The sequence below is a fragment of the Coturnix japonica genome, chromosome Z (assembly GCF_054131305.1).
Source record: "Coturnix japonica strain WE chromosome Z, WE-NBRP24, whole genome shotgun sequence".
NCBI lineage: Eukaryota > Metazoa > Chordata > Aves > Galliformes > Phasianidae > Coturnix > Coturnix japonica.
Window position 1 is genome coordinate 49,054,441 of NC_140702.1, and position 13,955 is coordinate 49,068,395.

At 51.1% G+C, this 13,955-nt stretch overlaps 1 protein-coding gene across 1 annotated transcript; it reads right to left on the bottom strand.

Annotated features, from left to right (window-relative positions):
• Nucleotides 1-2,835: 2,835 nt before the first annotated feature.
• On the bottom strand, nt 2,836-6,296 carry LOC146753994 (uncharacterized). The gene is made up of 2 exons (XM_085530715.1): nt 5,131-6,296; nt 2,836-4,723 (listed from the first exon to the last, which is right to left on the bottom strand). Exon 2 carries the CDS (start codon nt 4,504-4,506, stop codon nt 3,022-3,024), a length of 1,485 nt encoding a protein of 494 aa, XP_085386841.1. The 5' UTR covers nt 4,507-4,723; nt 5,131-6,296; the 3' UTR covers nt 2,836-3,021.
• Nucleotides 6,297-13,955: the final 7,659 nt, after the last annotated feature.

The following is a 13,955-nucleotide window of genomic DNA, read 5'->3' on the forward strand; positions in this document are numbered from 1 at the left end:
TCAGGTGCTCATGAACCTCATCTTTGCTTACAGTGAGGATGTAGATTCCGAAACCCCCTCCTACCAAACCCAAAGTTTGAGGGCTGTGTGGTGAGCAGTTATCAGAGAAGAGCGAGGCAAAAAAAGTTGCTGAGTTCCTCATCCTTCTCCTCGTCTGTTGTACAGGCCTGCGTGTGTCACTGACAAGGGGGTTACGCCCTCCTGGATTTTCTTTTTCTGGTTGAGGTACATGTAGAAGAGTTACGTGTTCTTTATGGCATCCCTTGTGGAGTTCAATTCAAGCAGGGTTTTGGCTTTCCTGAGCCTATCAACAGGCTCTGACTGATCAGGTGGCCTATAGTAGACACCGCTCACAAGGCTCCCTTTCCTGCCTTGGTCTCTTAACTGTCACCCATATGACTTCTTTAGGGACAGCTCTTCACATTCTGTTCTTTCCTGTGTAGGTAGCAATGCCCCACTCCTTCCTTCCTCACCTGTGCCTTCTGAACAGCTTGTAGCCACCAATAGGCACACTCCTAACTTGCGGAATAAAACTCTATAATCCAGAGATGGGTTATAAAGCAGGTATGTTTATTCCAGCGCCGGGTGCAAGGGGGATAGCTCCACCAAACTTGCACCCCGAATTGTAAAATCGTGACACAGATATAGGTACATCTAATACAGAGTCAATGATTTCTTGGAATTCTAATACATAGTCAATAGTTCTTGGAATTCTGATACATATTCAATAGTTCTTTAGCATGCAGACCCCCTCTTGTTCTTATCTGGGGGATGCAACTCCTCTTCTGGTATTTACAGTATCTATTCTCCTCCTTGCCTGATGTCGTCCAGTGAGGTCTCACTCCTTATCTGCATCCTCCCTGCTCTCCCAGGCCCCCCGTTTCTTTTACTTGTTACCTTTAAGTTTCCTTTACTTATTTCTATAATCTACCTTTAAGTTTCCCTTCCTTGTTTCTGTAAACTACCTTTAACTATCCCCCTCCTAGCCCCCCTTTCTTCCGAATTCCAGTAGAGCATCTGTTTCCTGCTTCACTGTTCACTCCAGTCAAGATAATCATCCCACCGGGTTTTGGTGACAGCAACTATATTGTGGTTTTACAGGAGCACAGTAGCTTCCAGCTCCTCCAGTTTGTTTCCCAAGCTGTGTGCACTGGTGTAGAAGCTCTTCAGCTGGGTAGCTGGTCTTCTCACTTCCTTAAAGGATAACTCCTTAATTCCTTTTAGGTATTTCCCTTGATTTTCCCCATTGGCTTCTCCTGTTGCCCCAGCACAGAATCACGGAATCACAGAATCACCAGGACTGGAAAAGACCCATGGGATCGCCCAGTCCAACCATCCACCCATCACCAACAGTTCTCACTAAACCACGTCCCTCAGTACAACTTCTCCCGGGTCTAATTCCTGAAAACTCAGCATGACAGGAGATAAGATCCAGAGGTACTGTGTTTATTCGGGGGTTTAAGGAGACCTGTAAAAAAACAGTAAGTAAAGAGCAGTGGAGGAAACGGTGCTTTGGAAAGGTGATTTCATGTAGGAGATGCTGGGGAGGGTGCAGAGGTCATCAGATCACTGTGATTTGCCTCCGGAACAGCATCTCTGCTTCCTGCAGGGGAAAACGTGCAAATTTGTCACTGAGACAGGTGCCAAGCACATACCCAGCACACAGCGCTGCTCAAGCACTTTGGTTTTGCAGAGGCTGCTCTTCGTAGATGTCGCGGAGTTCTCTCTAGAGCTCACTCCGTGACAGCGGGAACAAACCCGGGCAGGGAAGGAACAAAAGTACCTCCCCTCTCTAACTGCACGGTGCGGCGGCCAGGCCTGGCCCGGCTACGTGCGCTCGGAGGGAGGGGAAGGGAAGGGAGATTGCCATTGGATCTAGGAAGGAAAAATGAAAAAAAAAAAAAAAGAACGTTCTGAGAACGAGCGGCAGTTTAATGAACCCAATGACACTAAACAACGACGAGAGAGTTTCAACAAAGAGAAAAAAACTAAGTCCCAATCTCACCGGCGGGCTGTGGGAGGCTGAAAGGTACCTCCCATCCGGTGCTGTCCCCTCCCCCCATGCCCATTTAAGGCACCGAAAAGAAAAGCAAAGAGTGGAGGGAAGGGGGTCTGGACCATGCTCTCAGCCCAGGATTTCAATTCTGGGATGCTCCTGTGTGGAGCAGGGTGTCAGTCCCTTCCAGTGCAGGATATTCTGTGATTCTTTAATTCTTAACAGTAACATTATCATGAAGTCGTTCTTTTCACCTTGCATTAGTTCCTGGTTTGTGGAAGTTTCTTCAAGCTACCTAATAGTTATGACACGGTGAATCAGTTCGCCTCTGCTGGTGTCCTGGTTTCAGCTGACGGCCTGTTCCTGGTGCTGTGGGAGCCTGCAGTCCCCTTGCAGTGTCAGGACTTGGTGCTGTGCCTCCAGATGGGTCACAGAGCCCCAAGCTGCACCCAGGGCGCGGCCACAGGGGAGGAGAAGCTCCAGCCAACTTGCCGGGGCTTCTCCTTGTCATGAATTAGACCAGTCCGGGGCGGGGGGGAGGGGGGGAAGCGGCGTCAACAGGAGCGGCGCAAGCAGGAGCCGCAGGGGCGCTTACAAAACCCGGCAGCCCGCTCGACCCCGCTCCCGCACAGCGCCCCTCAGCAACATCCACCTTCCCAAACATTCACAAACTTTCTACAACCAACACAACGAACGAACATTTACAAACTTTTTACAATCCTCATCTGCACGTCCTCCCGTGCAACAGCACAGCTTCCATCCAGAGCCCATCTCCCCCCTCAATCCCCAGGAGGGCCCCCGTAGAGAAAGCTCTTAGGCACTTACTTTAGAAAAATAGAAAAATTTATTTATAGATAAAAAAATACATATTTAGAAATAGATAAAGAGACACACTTATTTATCTAGAAAAGAAAAAAAAAACGTCTTTTTTGCAGAAGGTGCATTGTCCTTCTTCGACTTGTCGCTAAGGTGAATGAGCTTAGAAGCAATGTCCTGTGGCTTTTCATTCGTCACGCACGCCTTCCCTAAAACCAAGGTACTATTTGCTCGGGCCACAGTGCAGGGCAGTATCGGAACACTAGTCTGGCAGTTGGAAAGCCAGGGCCTTTCACTTCGGCGTTCCGCTTGCTTTTGCCTCTGCTAGGGGACTTCTTCGACTGGGCCCGCTGCTTTTGTCCTTTGGGGCCTACCTCAGCCCAAGATGCCACGGATGTTGCAGACACATACGAGCTGGTAGATTCTTCCTCCTGGGACACTGCGGGCTTCGATGGACTGGCTGAGATAAGGAGGTTCTCACAGCGCTTCAACTTCAGGGAGCGGATGTGCAGCTCCAGGGTCTCGCGCTTCTCATTCAGGAATCGAGACCGACAGATGGGGAAGTATCCGTTAACCAGCTGGGATTTTGATGCCATGGTGCCAGCTGGGCGGGTGCGGGACATCCAACGCTGCCGCCACATGGACTTCCGCACTAACTCAGGTAAGCAGCGAAGCTTTATCTCCAGGCATTTTCTGGCCACGTGCATGGAGAGCTTCCCAAAGGTCTTCGGACCGAGCTGCAGCTTTGAGATGACAGCATGCGCTTTGCTGACGCACTGGCTCCTGGATTTGATGTCAGTCACGCAAAAGCCTGCACAGTCTGTCTGACAGCTGGCATCCTTTATCTTTGATGTGTTGTCTGAGCCAGGAAGCGCTACGGTAGCTGTGGGATGCTCTTGCTCCTTGTCTGCTGCGTGGCTCGGAGGCAAAGCAATCTCTGCTGACTCCTGGGGGCAGCACTGCTTCTGGGGATGCTGCTGTGCCTGAGCCTGGCCCTGGCTGTGAGTCTGAGCCTTCTGCTGGATGGTCTTCCTGGCTTGACCCACGTCCCAGGGCAACAGAATATAGGGGGCGCATGGCATCAGTATGGGGAAATCTCCAGGGCTGGGTACACCACGGTCACTCTTCTGTTTCTTCTTGAGAACGCTGCCTGCAGTGCATTTGCCCTTGGCCTGGGTCTGCCCTGGCTTGATGGGCTTGGGCAGGACATGGCTGCATTGTCTTTCCCGTGCCAGCTGATGGGAGATCAAGAGCAATTTGGGCAGGGCGGCCATGCGCACTTCCAGGCTTTTCCGGGCTATATGGACCGTGAGGGCTCTGTAGGTATCAGCGCACCACAGGCATCCAGTGGGGCAGACTGGCAACAGCTTTGCCTGTGCTCTGCTGGCTACTTTCAAGGAGTCGATGTTGCCTTTTCCAGTGCAGCTTTGGATCTCAGCTGAAGTGCAGCAGTGACATGGCAGGCTGTTCCGCTCCACCAGCTCCTCCAGATCCTTCCAGGCTGCCTGCAGGAAGTCAGGGCCCAGCACAGGCCTGACCTCAGGCAGCTCCGACAGCAGCAGCTGCTGGAGCTCCTGGTCAGCCTTACTGCAGCGCCTCCATGGCTTGCAGTGTTTCTTGGCACCTGTAAAACAGGGAAGGTCACTGAGCCACAGGGCAACAGGAGCTCCAGAGATGCTCTGAGCCAGGCACATCCTTTTTAAATTAAACTATTAAAATTTAGAAGGAACATTGGTGCTGATACATGTGAACGATGAACAGGGCTTAGCTGCTCCCAGAGGCTCAGCCCAGCCTGGAGATGGATGCTCCTGGGCAGGCCTGGGGCATGGGCTGGCCCTCACAGGACCTACCTGGCTTCAGTGCTGCTGCTCGCTGCCACCATTTCCTCAACCGCAAGCGTCGTCTGCCGGCCTGCGGACACACGGACATGGCTCCTGAGTCATGCTCCTGGGTGGTCTCGAAAAACTGCTCCCGACTCCCCCAGCCCCAAATCCCCCAGATGCAAGTCATCCCCACCCTCAAAATATCCCCTACCTGCAGGTTTCGGGCTACAGTGAGCAGGATAACTCCGGCCACAAGAAACATGAGGCCGTAGAGAAGGGCAAGGGTTATAAGGACAACGAGAGAGCTGCTGTCAACCATCGCTAAACGCTGGTCACGACCGCAATGGCAGAGGCGGGTCACCTCTCTGAACTCACAGCTTGAGCACGATGACACCACAATGCTGCCCACCCGCCCTCGGAATTGTGACACGCTGCGGGGCGGAGCCTGAGCATGGGTTCTCTGCCTCCTCGTGCCCACCCCATGCCTGCACTCACCTCGTGCTGGCTGCCATCCTGTTACCAGGACTGCTCTCGGCTTGGGGAAGTATCAGCTGTGGAAGCACAACACACAGAAGTTGTGAAGCATGACCAGAAAAGAAACTGCCTGTAGCCAGTTAATGAGAGAAAGCTTGTGTGCTCGAACACCACATGCTCACTGTATGCTAAGCAATCAGTGGTAGAAGGGCTTTACAGCTTTATTGCTGCAACCAATCAGAGGAATTATGGTTATGAGAATTACTCTTTTTCCAATAAAGTGTCTCTGCTATTCAATCCTGGAGTGGCTGAGTCCGTTTCTCCCAGTAAACAGTGACACCAATGTGATATCGGGACCAGCACAGCGACGCAGAGAGAGACCTCAGCAGGAGCGGGTCAGCTGGACTGACCTGGGATAAAGAAATCGCTGGTCATTGGAGTGGTGAACACAACCGAGGGCAGGATGGGGTAGAGCACATTTGCTGAAGAACAGGCAATTAGCGGACCCCTCCTGCATATCCTCACTAAGAGAGAGGTTAAGCATTGTGCTGCAAGGGTCTGCTGGCTGATGGCATCGTTCAAAGCCAATGGATTGTTTGCTACAGCTGGCAATACTGTAGCCAGAATATACTACAACAATATAACAACGGGCTGCAGATGCAATTTGGAAAGCTATAGGACAAGGAGGCTGGGATGCATCTCCTTGGGACTCATAGACTTGTGGATGTTCAGATTCCTCAGGTGCTCATGAACCTCATCTTTGCTTACAGTGAGGATGTAGATTCCGAAACCCCCTCCTACCAAACCCAAAGTTTGAGGGCTGTGTGGTGAGCAGTTATCAGAGAAGAGCGAGGCAAAAAAAGTTGCTGAGTTCCTCATCCTTCTCCTCGTCTGTTGTACAGGCCTGCGTGTGTCACTGACAAGGGGGTTACGCCCTCCTGGATTTTCTTTTTCTGGTTGAGGTACATGTAGAAGAGTTACGTGTTCTTTATGGCATCCCTTGTGGAGTTCAATTCAAGCAGGGTTTTGGCTTTCCTGAGCCTATCAACAGGCTCTGACTGATCAGGTGGCCTATAGTAGACACCGCTCACAAGGCTCCCTTTCCTGCCTTGGTCTCTTAACTGTCACCCATATGACTTCTTTAGGGACAGCTCTTCACATTCTGTTCTTTCCTGTGTAGGTAGCAATGCCCCACTCCTTCCTTCCTCACCTGTGCCTTCTGAACAGCTTGTAGCCACCAATAGGCACACTCCTAACTTGCGGAATAAAACTCTATAATCCAGAGATGGGTTATAAAGCAGGTATGTTTATTCCAGCGCCGGGTGCAAGGGGGATAGCTCCACCAAACTTGCACCCCGAATTGTAAAATCGTGACACAGATATAGGTACATCTAATACAGAGTCAATGATTTCTTGGAATTCTAATACATAGTCAATAGTTCTTGGAATTCTGATACATATTCAATAGTTCTTTAGCATGCAGACCCCCTCTTGTTCTTATCTGGGGGATGCAACTCCTCTTCTGGTATTTACAGTATCTATTCTCCTCCTTGCCTGATGTCGTCCAGTGAGGTCTCACTCCTTATCTGCATCCTCCCTGCTCTCCCAGGCCCCCCGTTTCTTTTACTTGTTACCTTTAAGTTTCCTTTACTTATTTCTATAATCTACCTTTAAGTTTCCCTTCCTTGTTTCTGTAAACTACCTTTAACTATCCCCCTCCTAGCCCCCCTTTCTTCCGAATTCCAGTAGAGCATCTGTTTCCTGCTTCACTGTTCACTCCAGTCAAGATAATCATCCCACCGGGTTTTGGTGACAGCAACTATATTGTGGTTTTACAGGAGCACAGTAGCTTCCAGCTCCTCCAGTTTGTTTCCCAAGCTGTGTGCACTGGTGTAGAAGCTCTTCAGCTGGGTAGCTGGTCTTCTCACTTCCTTAAAGGATAACTCCTTAATTCCTTTTAGGTATTTCCCTTGATTTTCCCCATTGGCTTCTCCTGTTGCCCCAGCACAGAATCACGGAATCACAGAATCACCAGGACTGGAAAAGACCCATGGGATCGCCCAGTCCAACCATCCACCCATCACCAACAGTTCTCACTAAACCACGTCCCTCAGTACAACTTCTCCCGGGTCTAATTCCTGAAAACTCAGCATGACAGGAGATAAGATCCAGAGGTACTGTGTTTATTCGGGGGTTTAAGGAGACCTGTAAAAAAACAGTAAGTAAAGAGCAGTGGAGGAAACGGTGCTTTGGAAAGGTGATTTCATGTAGGAGATGCTGGGGAGGGTGCAGAGGTCATCAGATCACTGTGATTTGCCTCCGGAACAGCATCTCTGCTTCCTGCAGGGGAAAACGTGCAAATTTGTCACTGAGACAGGTGCCAAGCACATACCCAGCACACAGCGCTGCTCAAGCACTTTGGTTTTGCAGAGGCTGCTCTTCGTAGATGTCGCGGAGTTCTCTCTAGAGCTCACTCCGTGACAGCGGGAACAAACCCGGGCAGGGAAGGAACAAAAGTACCTCCCCTCTCTAACTGCACGGTGCGGCGGCCAGGCCTGGCCCGGCTACGTGCGCTCGGAGGGAGGGGAAGGGAAGGGAGATTGCCATTGGATCTAGGAAGGAAAAATGAAAAAAAAAAAAAGAACGTTCTGAGAACGAGCGGCAGTTTAATGAACCCAATGACACTAAACAACGACGAGAGAGTTTCAACAAAGAGAAAAAAACTAAGTCCCAATCTCACCGGCGGGCTGTGGGAGGCTGAAAGGTACCTCCCATCCGGTGCTGTCCCCTCCCCCCATGCCCATTTAAGGCACCGAAAAGAAAAGCAAAGAGTGGAGGGAAGGGGGTCTGGACCATGCTCTCAGCCCAGGATTTCAATTCTGGGATGCTCCTGTGTGGAGCAGGGTGTCAGTCCCTTCCAGTGCAGGATATTCTGTGATTCTTTAATTCTTAACAGTAACATTATCATGAAGTCGTTCTTTTCACCTTGCATTAGTTCCTGGTTTGTGGAAGTTTCTTCAAGCTACCTAATAGTTATGACACGGTGAATCAGTTCGCCTCTGCTGGTGTCCTGGTTTCAGCTGACGGCCTGTTCCTGGTGCTGTGGGAGCCTGCAGTCCCCTTGCAGTGTCAGGACTTGGTGCTGTGCCTCCAGATGGGTCACAGAGCCCCAAGCTGCACCCAGGGCGCGGCCACAGGGGAGGAGAAGCTCCAGCCAACTTGCCGGGGCTTCTCCTTGTCATGAATTAGACCAGTCCGGGGCGGGGGGGAGGGGGGGAAGCGGCGTAAACAGGAGCGGGGCAAGCAGGAGCCGCAGGGGCGCTTACAAAACCCGGCAGCCCGCTCGACCCCGCTCCCGCACAGCGCCCCTCAGCAACATCCACCTTCCCAAACATTCACAAACTTTCTACAACCAACACAACGAATGAACATTTACAAACTTTTTACAATCCTCATCTGCACGTCCTCCCGTGCAACAGCACAGCTTCCATCCTGAGCCCATCTCCCCCCTCAATCCCCAGGAGGGCCCCCGTAGAGAAAGCTCTTAGGCACTTACTTTAGAAAAATAGAAAAATTTATTTATAGATAAAAAAATACATATTTAGAAATAGATAAAGAGACACACTTATTTATCTAGAAAAGAAAAAAAAAACGTCTTTTTTGCAGAAGGTGCATTGTCCTCCTTCGACTTGTCGCTAAGGTGAATGAGCTTAGAAGCAATGTCCTGTGGCTTTTCATTCGTCACGCACGCCTTCCCTAAAACCAAGGTACTATTTGCTCGGGCCACAGTGCAGGGCAGTATCGGAACACTAGTCTGGCAGTTGGAAAGCCAGGGCCTTTCACTTCGGCGTTCCGCTTGCTTTTGCCTCTGCTAGGGGACTTCTTCGACTGGGCCCGCTGCTTTTGTCCTTTGGGGCCTACCTCAGCCCAAGATGCCACGGATGTTGCAGACACATACGAGCTGGTAGATTCTTCCTCCTGGGACACTGCGGGCTTCGATGGACTGGCTGAGATAAGGAGGTTCTCACAGCGCTTCAACTTCAGGGAGCGGATGTGCAGCTCCAGGGTCTCGCGCTTCTCATTCAGGAATCGAGACCGACGGATGGGGAAGTATCCGTTAACCAGCTGGGATTTTGATGCCATGGTGCCAGCTGGGCGGGTGCGGGACATCCAACGCTGCCGCCACATGGACTTCCGCACTAACTCAGGTAAGCAGCGAAGCTTTATCTCCAGGCATTTTCTGGCCACGTGCATGGAGAGCTTCCCAAAGGTCTTCGGACCGAGCTGCAGCTTTGAGATGACAGCATGCGCTTTGCTGACGCACTGGCTCCTGGATTTGATGTCAGTCACGCAAAAGCCTGCACAGTCTGTCTGACAGCTGGCATCCTTTATCTTTGATGTGTTGTCTGAGCCAGGAAGCGCTACGGTAGCTGTGGGATGCTCTTGCTCCTTGTCTGCTGCGTGGCTCGGAGGCAAAGCAATCTCTGCCGACTCCTGGGGGCAGCACTGCTTCTGGGGATGCTGCTGTGCCTGAGCCTGGCCCTGGCTGTGAGTCTGAGCCTTCTGCTGGATGGTCTTCCTGGCTTGACCCACGTCCCAGGGCAACAGAATATAGGGGGCGCATGGCATCAGTATGGGGAAATCTCCAGGGCTGGGTACACCACGGTCACTCTTCTGTTTCTTCTTGAGAACGCTGCCTGCAGTGCATTTGCCCTTGGCCTGGGTCTGCCCTGGCTTGATGGGCTTGGGCAGGACATGGCTGCATTGTCTTTCCCGTGCCAGCTGATGGGAGATCAAGAGCAATTTGGGCAGGGCGGCCATGCGCACTTCCAGGCTTTTCCGGGCTATATGGACCGTGAGGGCTCTGTAGGTATCAGCACACCACAGGCATCCAGTGGGGCAGACTGGCAACAGCTTTGCCTGTGCTCTGCTGGCTACTTTCAAGGAGTCGATGTTGCCTTTTCCAGTGCAGCTTTGGATCTCAGCTGAAGTGCAGCAGTGACATGGCAGGCTGTTCCGCTCCACCAGCTCCTCCAGATCCTTCCAGGCTGCCTGCAGGAAGTCAGGGCCCAGCACAGGCCTGACCTCAGGCAGCTCCGACAGCAGCAGCTGCTGGAGCTCCTGGTCAGCCTTACTGCAGCGCCTCCATGGCTTGCAGTGTTTCTTGGCACCTGTAAAACAGGGAAGGTCACTGAGCCACAGGGCAACAGGAGCTCCAGAGATGCTCTGAGCCAGGCACATCCTTTTTAAATTAAACTATTAAAATTTAGAAGGAACATTGGTGCTGATACATGTGAACGATGAACAGGGCTTAGCTGCTCCCAGAGGCTCAGCCCAGCCTGGAGATGGATGCTCCTGGGCAGGCCTGGGGCATGGGCTGGCCCTCACAGGACCTACCTGGCTTCAGTGCTGCTGCTCGCTGCCACCATTTCCTCAACCGCAAGCGTCGTCTGCCGGCCTGCGGACACACGGACATGGCTCCTGAGTCATGCTCCTGGGTGGTCTCGAAAAACTGCTCCCGACTCCCCCAGCCCCAAATCCCCCAGATGCAAGTCATCCCCACCCTCAAAATATCCCCTACCTGCAGGTTTCGGGCTACAGTGAGCAGGATAACTCCGGCCACAAGAAACATGAGGCCGTAGAGAAGGGCAAGGGTTATAAGGACAACGAGAGAGCTGCTGTCAACCATCGCTAAACGCTGGTCACGACCGCAATGGCAGAGGCGGGTCACCTCTCTGAACTCACAGCTTGAGCACGATGACACCACAATGCTGCCCACCCGCCCTCGGAATTGTGACACGCTGCGGGGCGGAGCCTGAGCATGGGTTCTCTGCCTCCTCGTGCCCACCCCATGCCTGCACTCACCTCGTGCTGGCTGCCATCCTGTTACCAGGACTGCTCTCGGCTTGGGGAAGTATCAGCTGTGGAAGCACAACACACAGAAGTTGTGAAGCATGACCAGAAAAGAAACTGCCTGTAGCCAGTTAATGAGAGAAAGCTTGTGTGCTCGAACACCACATGCTCACTGTATGCTAAGGAATCAGTGGTAGAAGGGCTTTACAGCTTTATTGCTGCAACCAATCAGAGGAATTATGGTTATGAGAATTACTCTTTTTCCAATAAAGTGTCTCTGCTATTCAATCCTGGAGTGGCTGAGTCCGTTTCTCCCAGTAAACAGTGACACCAATGTGATATCGGGACCAGCACAGCGACGCAGAGAGAGACCTCAGCAGGAGCGGGTCAGCTGGACTGACCTGGGATAAAGAAATCGCTGGTCATTGGAGTGGTGAACACAACCGAGGGCAGGATGGGGTAGAGCACATTTGCTGAAGAACAGGCAATTAGCGGACCCCTCCTGCATATCCTCACTAAGAGAGAGGTTAAGCATTGTGCTGCAAGGGTCTGCTGGCTGATGGCATCGTTCAAAGCCAATGGATTGTTTGCTACAGCTGGCAATACTGTAGCCAGAATATACTACAACAATATAACAACGGGCTGCAGATGCAATTTGGAAAGCTATAGGACAAGGAGGCTGGGATGCATCTCCTTGGGACTCATAGACTTGTGGATGTTCAGATTCCTCAGGTGCTCATGAACCTCATCTTTGCTTACAGTGAGGATGTAGATTCCGAAACCCCCTCCTACCAAACCCAAAGTTTGAGGGCTGTGTGGTGAGCAGTTATCAGAGAAGAGCGAGGCAAAAAAAGTTGCTGAGTTCCTCATCCTTCTCCTCGTCTGTTGTACAGGCCTGCGTGTGTCACTGACAAGGGGGTTACGCCCTCCTGGATTTTCTTTTTCTGGTTGAGGTACATGTAGAAGAGTTACGTGTTCTTTATGGCATCCCTTGTGGAGTTCAATTCAAGCAGGGTTTTGGCTTTCCTGAGCCTATCAACAGGCTCTGACTGATCAGGTGGCCTATAGTAGACACCGCTCACAAGGCTCCCTTTCCTGCCTTGGTCTCTTAACTGTCACCCATATGACTTCTTTAGGGACAGCTCTTCACATTCTGTTCTTTCCTGTGTAGGTAGCAATGCCCCACTCCTTCCTTCCTCACCTGTGCCTTCTGAACAGCTTGTAGCCACCAATAGGCACACTCCTAACTTGCGGAATAAAACTCTATAATCCAGAGATGGGTTATAAAGCAGGTATGTTTATTCCAGCGCCGGGTGCAAGGGGGATAGCTCCACCAAACTTGCACCCCGAATTGTAAAATCGTGACACAGATATAGGTACATCTAATACAGAGTCAATGATTTCTTGGAATTCTAATACATAGTCAATAGTTCTTGGAATTCTGATACATATTCAATAGTTCTTTAGCATGCAGACCCCCTCTTGTTCTTATCTGGGGGATGCAACTCCTCTTCTGGTATTTACAGTATCTATTCTCCTCCTTGCCTGATGTCGTCCAGTGAGGTCTCACTCCTTATCTGCATCCTCCCTGCTCTCCCAGGCCCCCCGTTTCTTTTACTTGTTACCTTTAAGTTTCCTTTACTTATTTCTATAATCTACCTTTAAGTTTCCCTTCCTTGTTTCTGTAAACTACCTTTAACTATCCCCCTCCTAGCCCCCCTTTCTTCCGAATTCCAGTAGAGCATCTGTTTCCTGCTTCACTGTTCACTCCAGTCAAGATAATCATCCCACCGGGTTTTGGTGACAGCAACTATATTGTGGTTTTACAGGAGCACAGTAGCTTCCAGCTCCTCCAGTTTGTTTCCCAAGCTGTGTGCACTGGTGTAGAAGCTCTTCAGCTGGGTAGCTGGTCTTCTCACTTCCTTAAAGGATAACTCCTTAATTCCTTTTAGGTATTTCCCTTGATTTTCCCCATTGGCTTCTCCTGTTGCCCCAGCACAGAATCACGGAATCACAGAATCACCAGGACTGGAAAAGACCCATGGGATCGCCCAGTCCAACCATCCACCCATCACCAACAGTTCTCACTAAACCACGTCCCTCAGTACAACTTCTCCCGGGTCTAATTCCTGAAAACTCAGCATGACAGGAAATAAGATCCAGAGGTACTGTGTTTATTCGGGGGTTTAAGGAGACCTGTAAAAAAACAGTAAGTAAAGAGCAGTGGAGGAAACGGTGCTTTGGAAAGGTGATTTCATGTAGGAGATGCTGGGGAGGGTGCAGAGGTCATCAGATCACTGTGATTTGCCTCCGGAACAGCATCTCTGCTTCCTGCAGGGGAAAACGTGCAAATTTGTCACTGAGACAGGTGCCAAGCACATACCCAGCACACAGCGCTGCTCAAGCACTTTGGTTTTGCAGAGGCTGCTCTTCGTAGATGTCGCGGAGTTCTCTCTAGAGCTCACTCCGTGACAGCGGGAACAAACCCGGGCAGGGAAGGAACAAAAGTACCTCCCCTCTCTAACTGCACGGTGCGGCGGCCAGGCCTGGCCCGGCTACGTGCGCTCGGAGAGAGGGGAAGGGAAGGGAGATTGCCATTGGATCTAGGAAGGAAAAATGAAAAAAAAAAAAAAGAACGTTCTGAGAACGAGCGGCAGTTTAATGAACCCAATGACACTAAACAACGACGAGAGAGTTTCAACAAAGAGAAAAAAACTAAGTCCCAATCTCACCGGCGGGCTGTGGGAGGCTGAAAGGTACCTCCCATCCGGTGCTGTCCCCTCCCCCCATGCCCATTTAAGGCACCGAAAAGAAAAGCAAAGAGTGGAGGGAAGGGGGTCTGGACCATGCTCTCAGCCCAGGATTTCAATTCTGGGATGCTCCTGTGTGGAGCAGGGTGTCAGTCCCTTCCAGTGCAGGATATTCTGTGATTCTTTAATTCTTAACAGTAACATTATCATGAAGTCGTTCTTTTCACCTTGCATTAGTTCCTG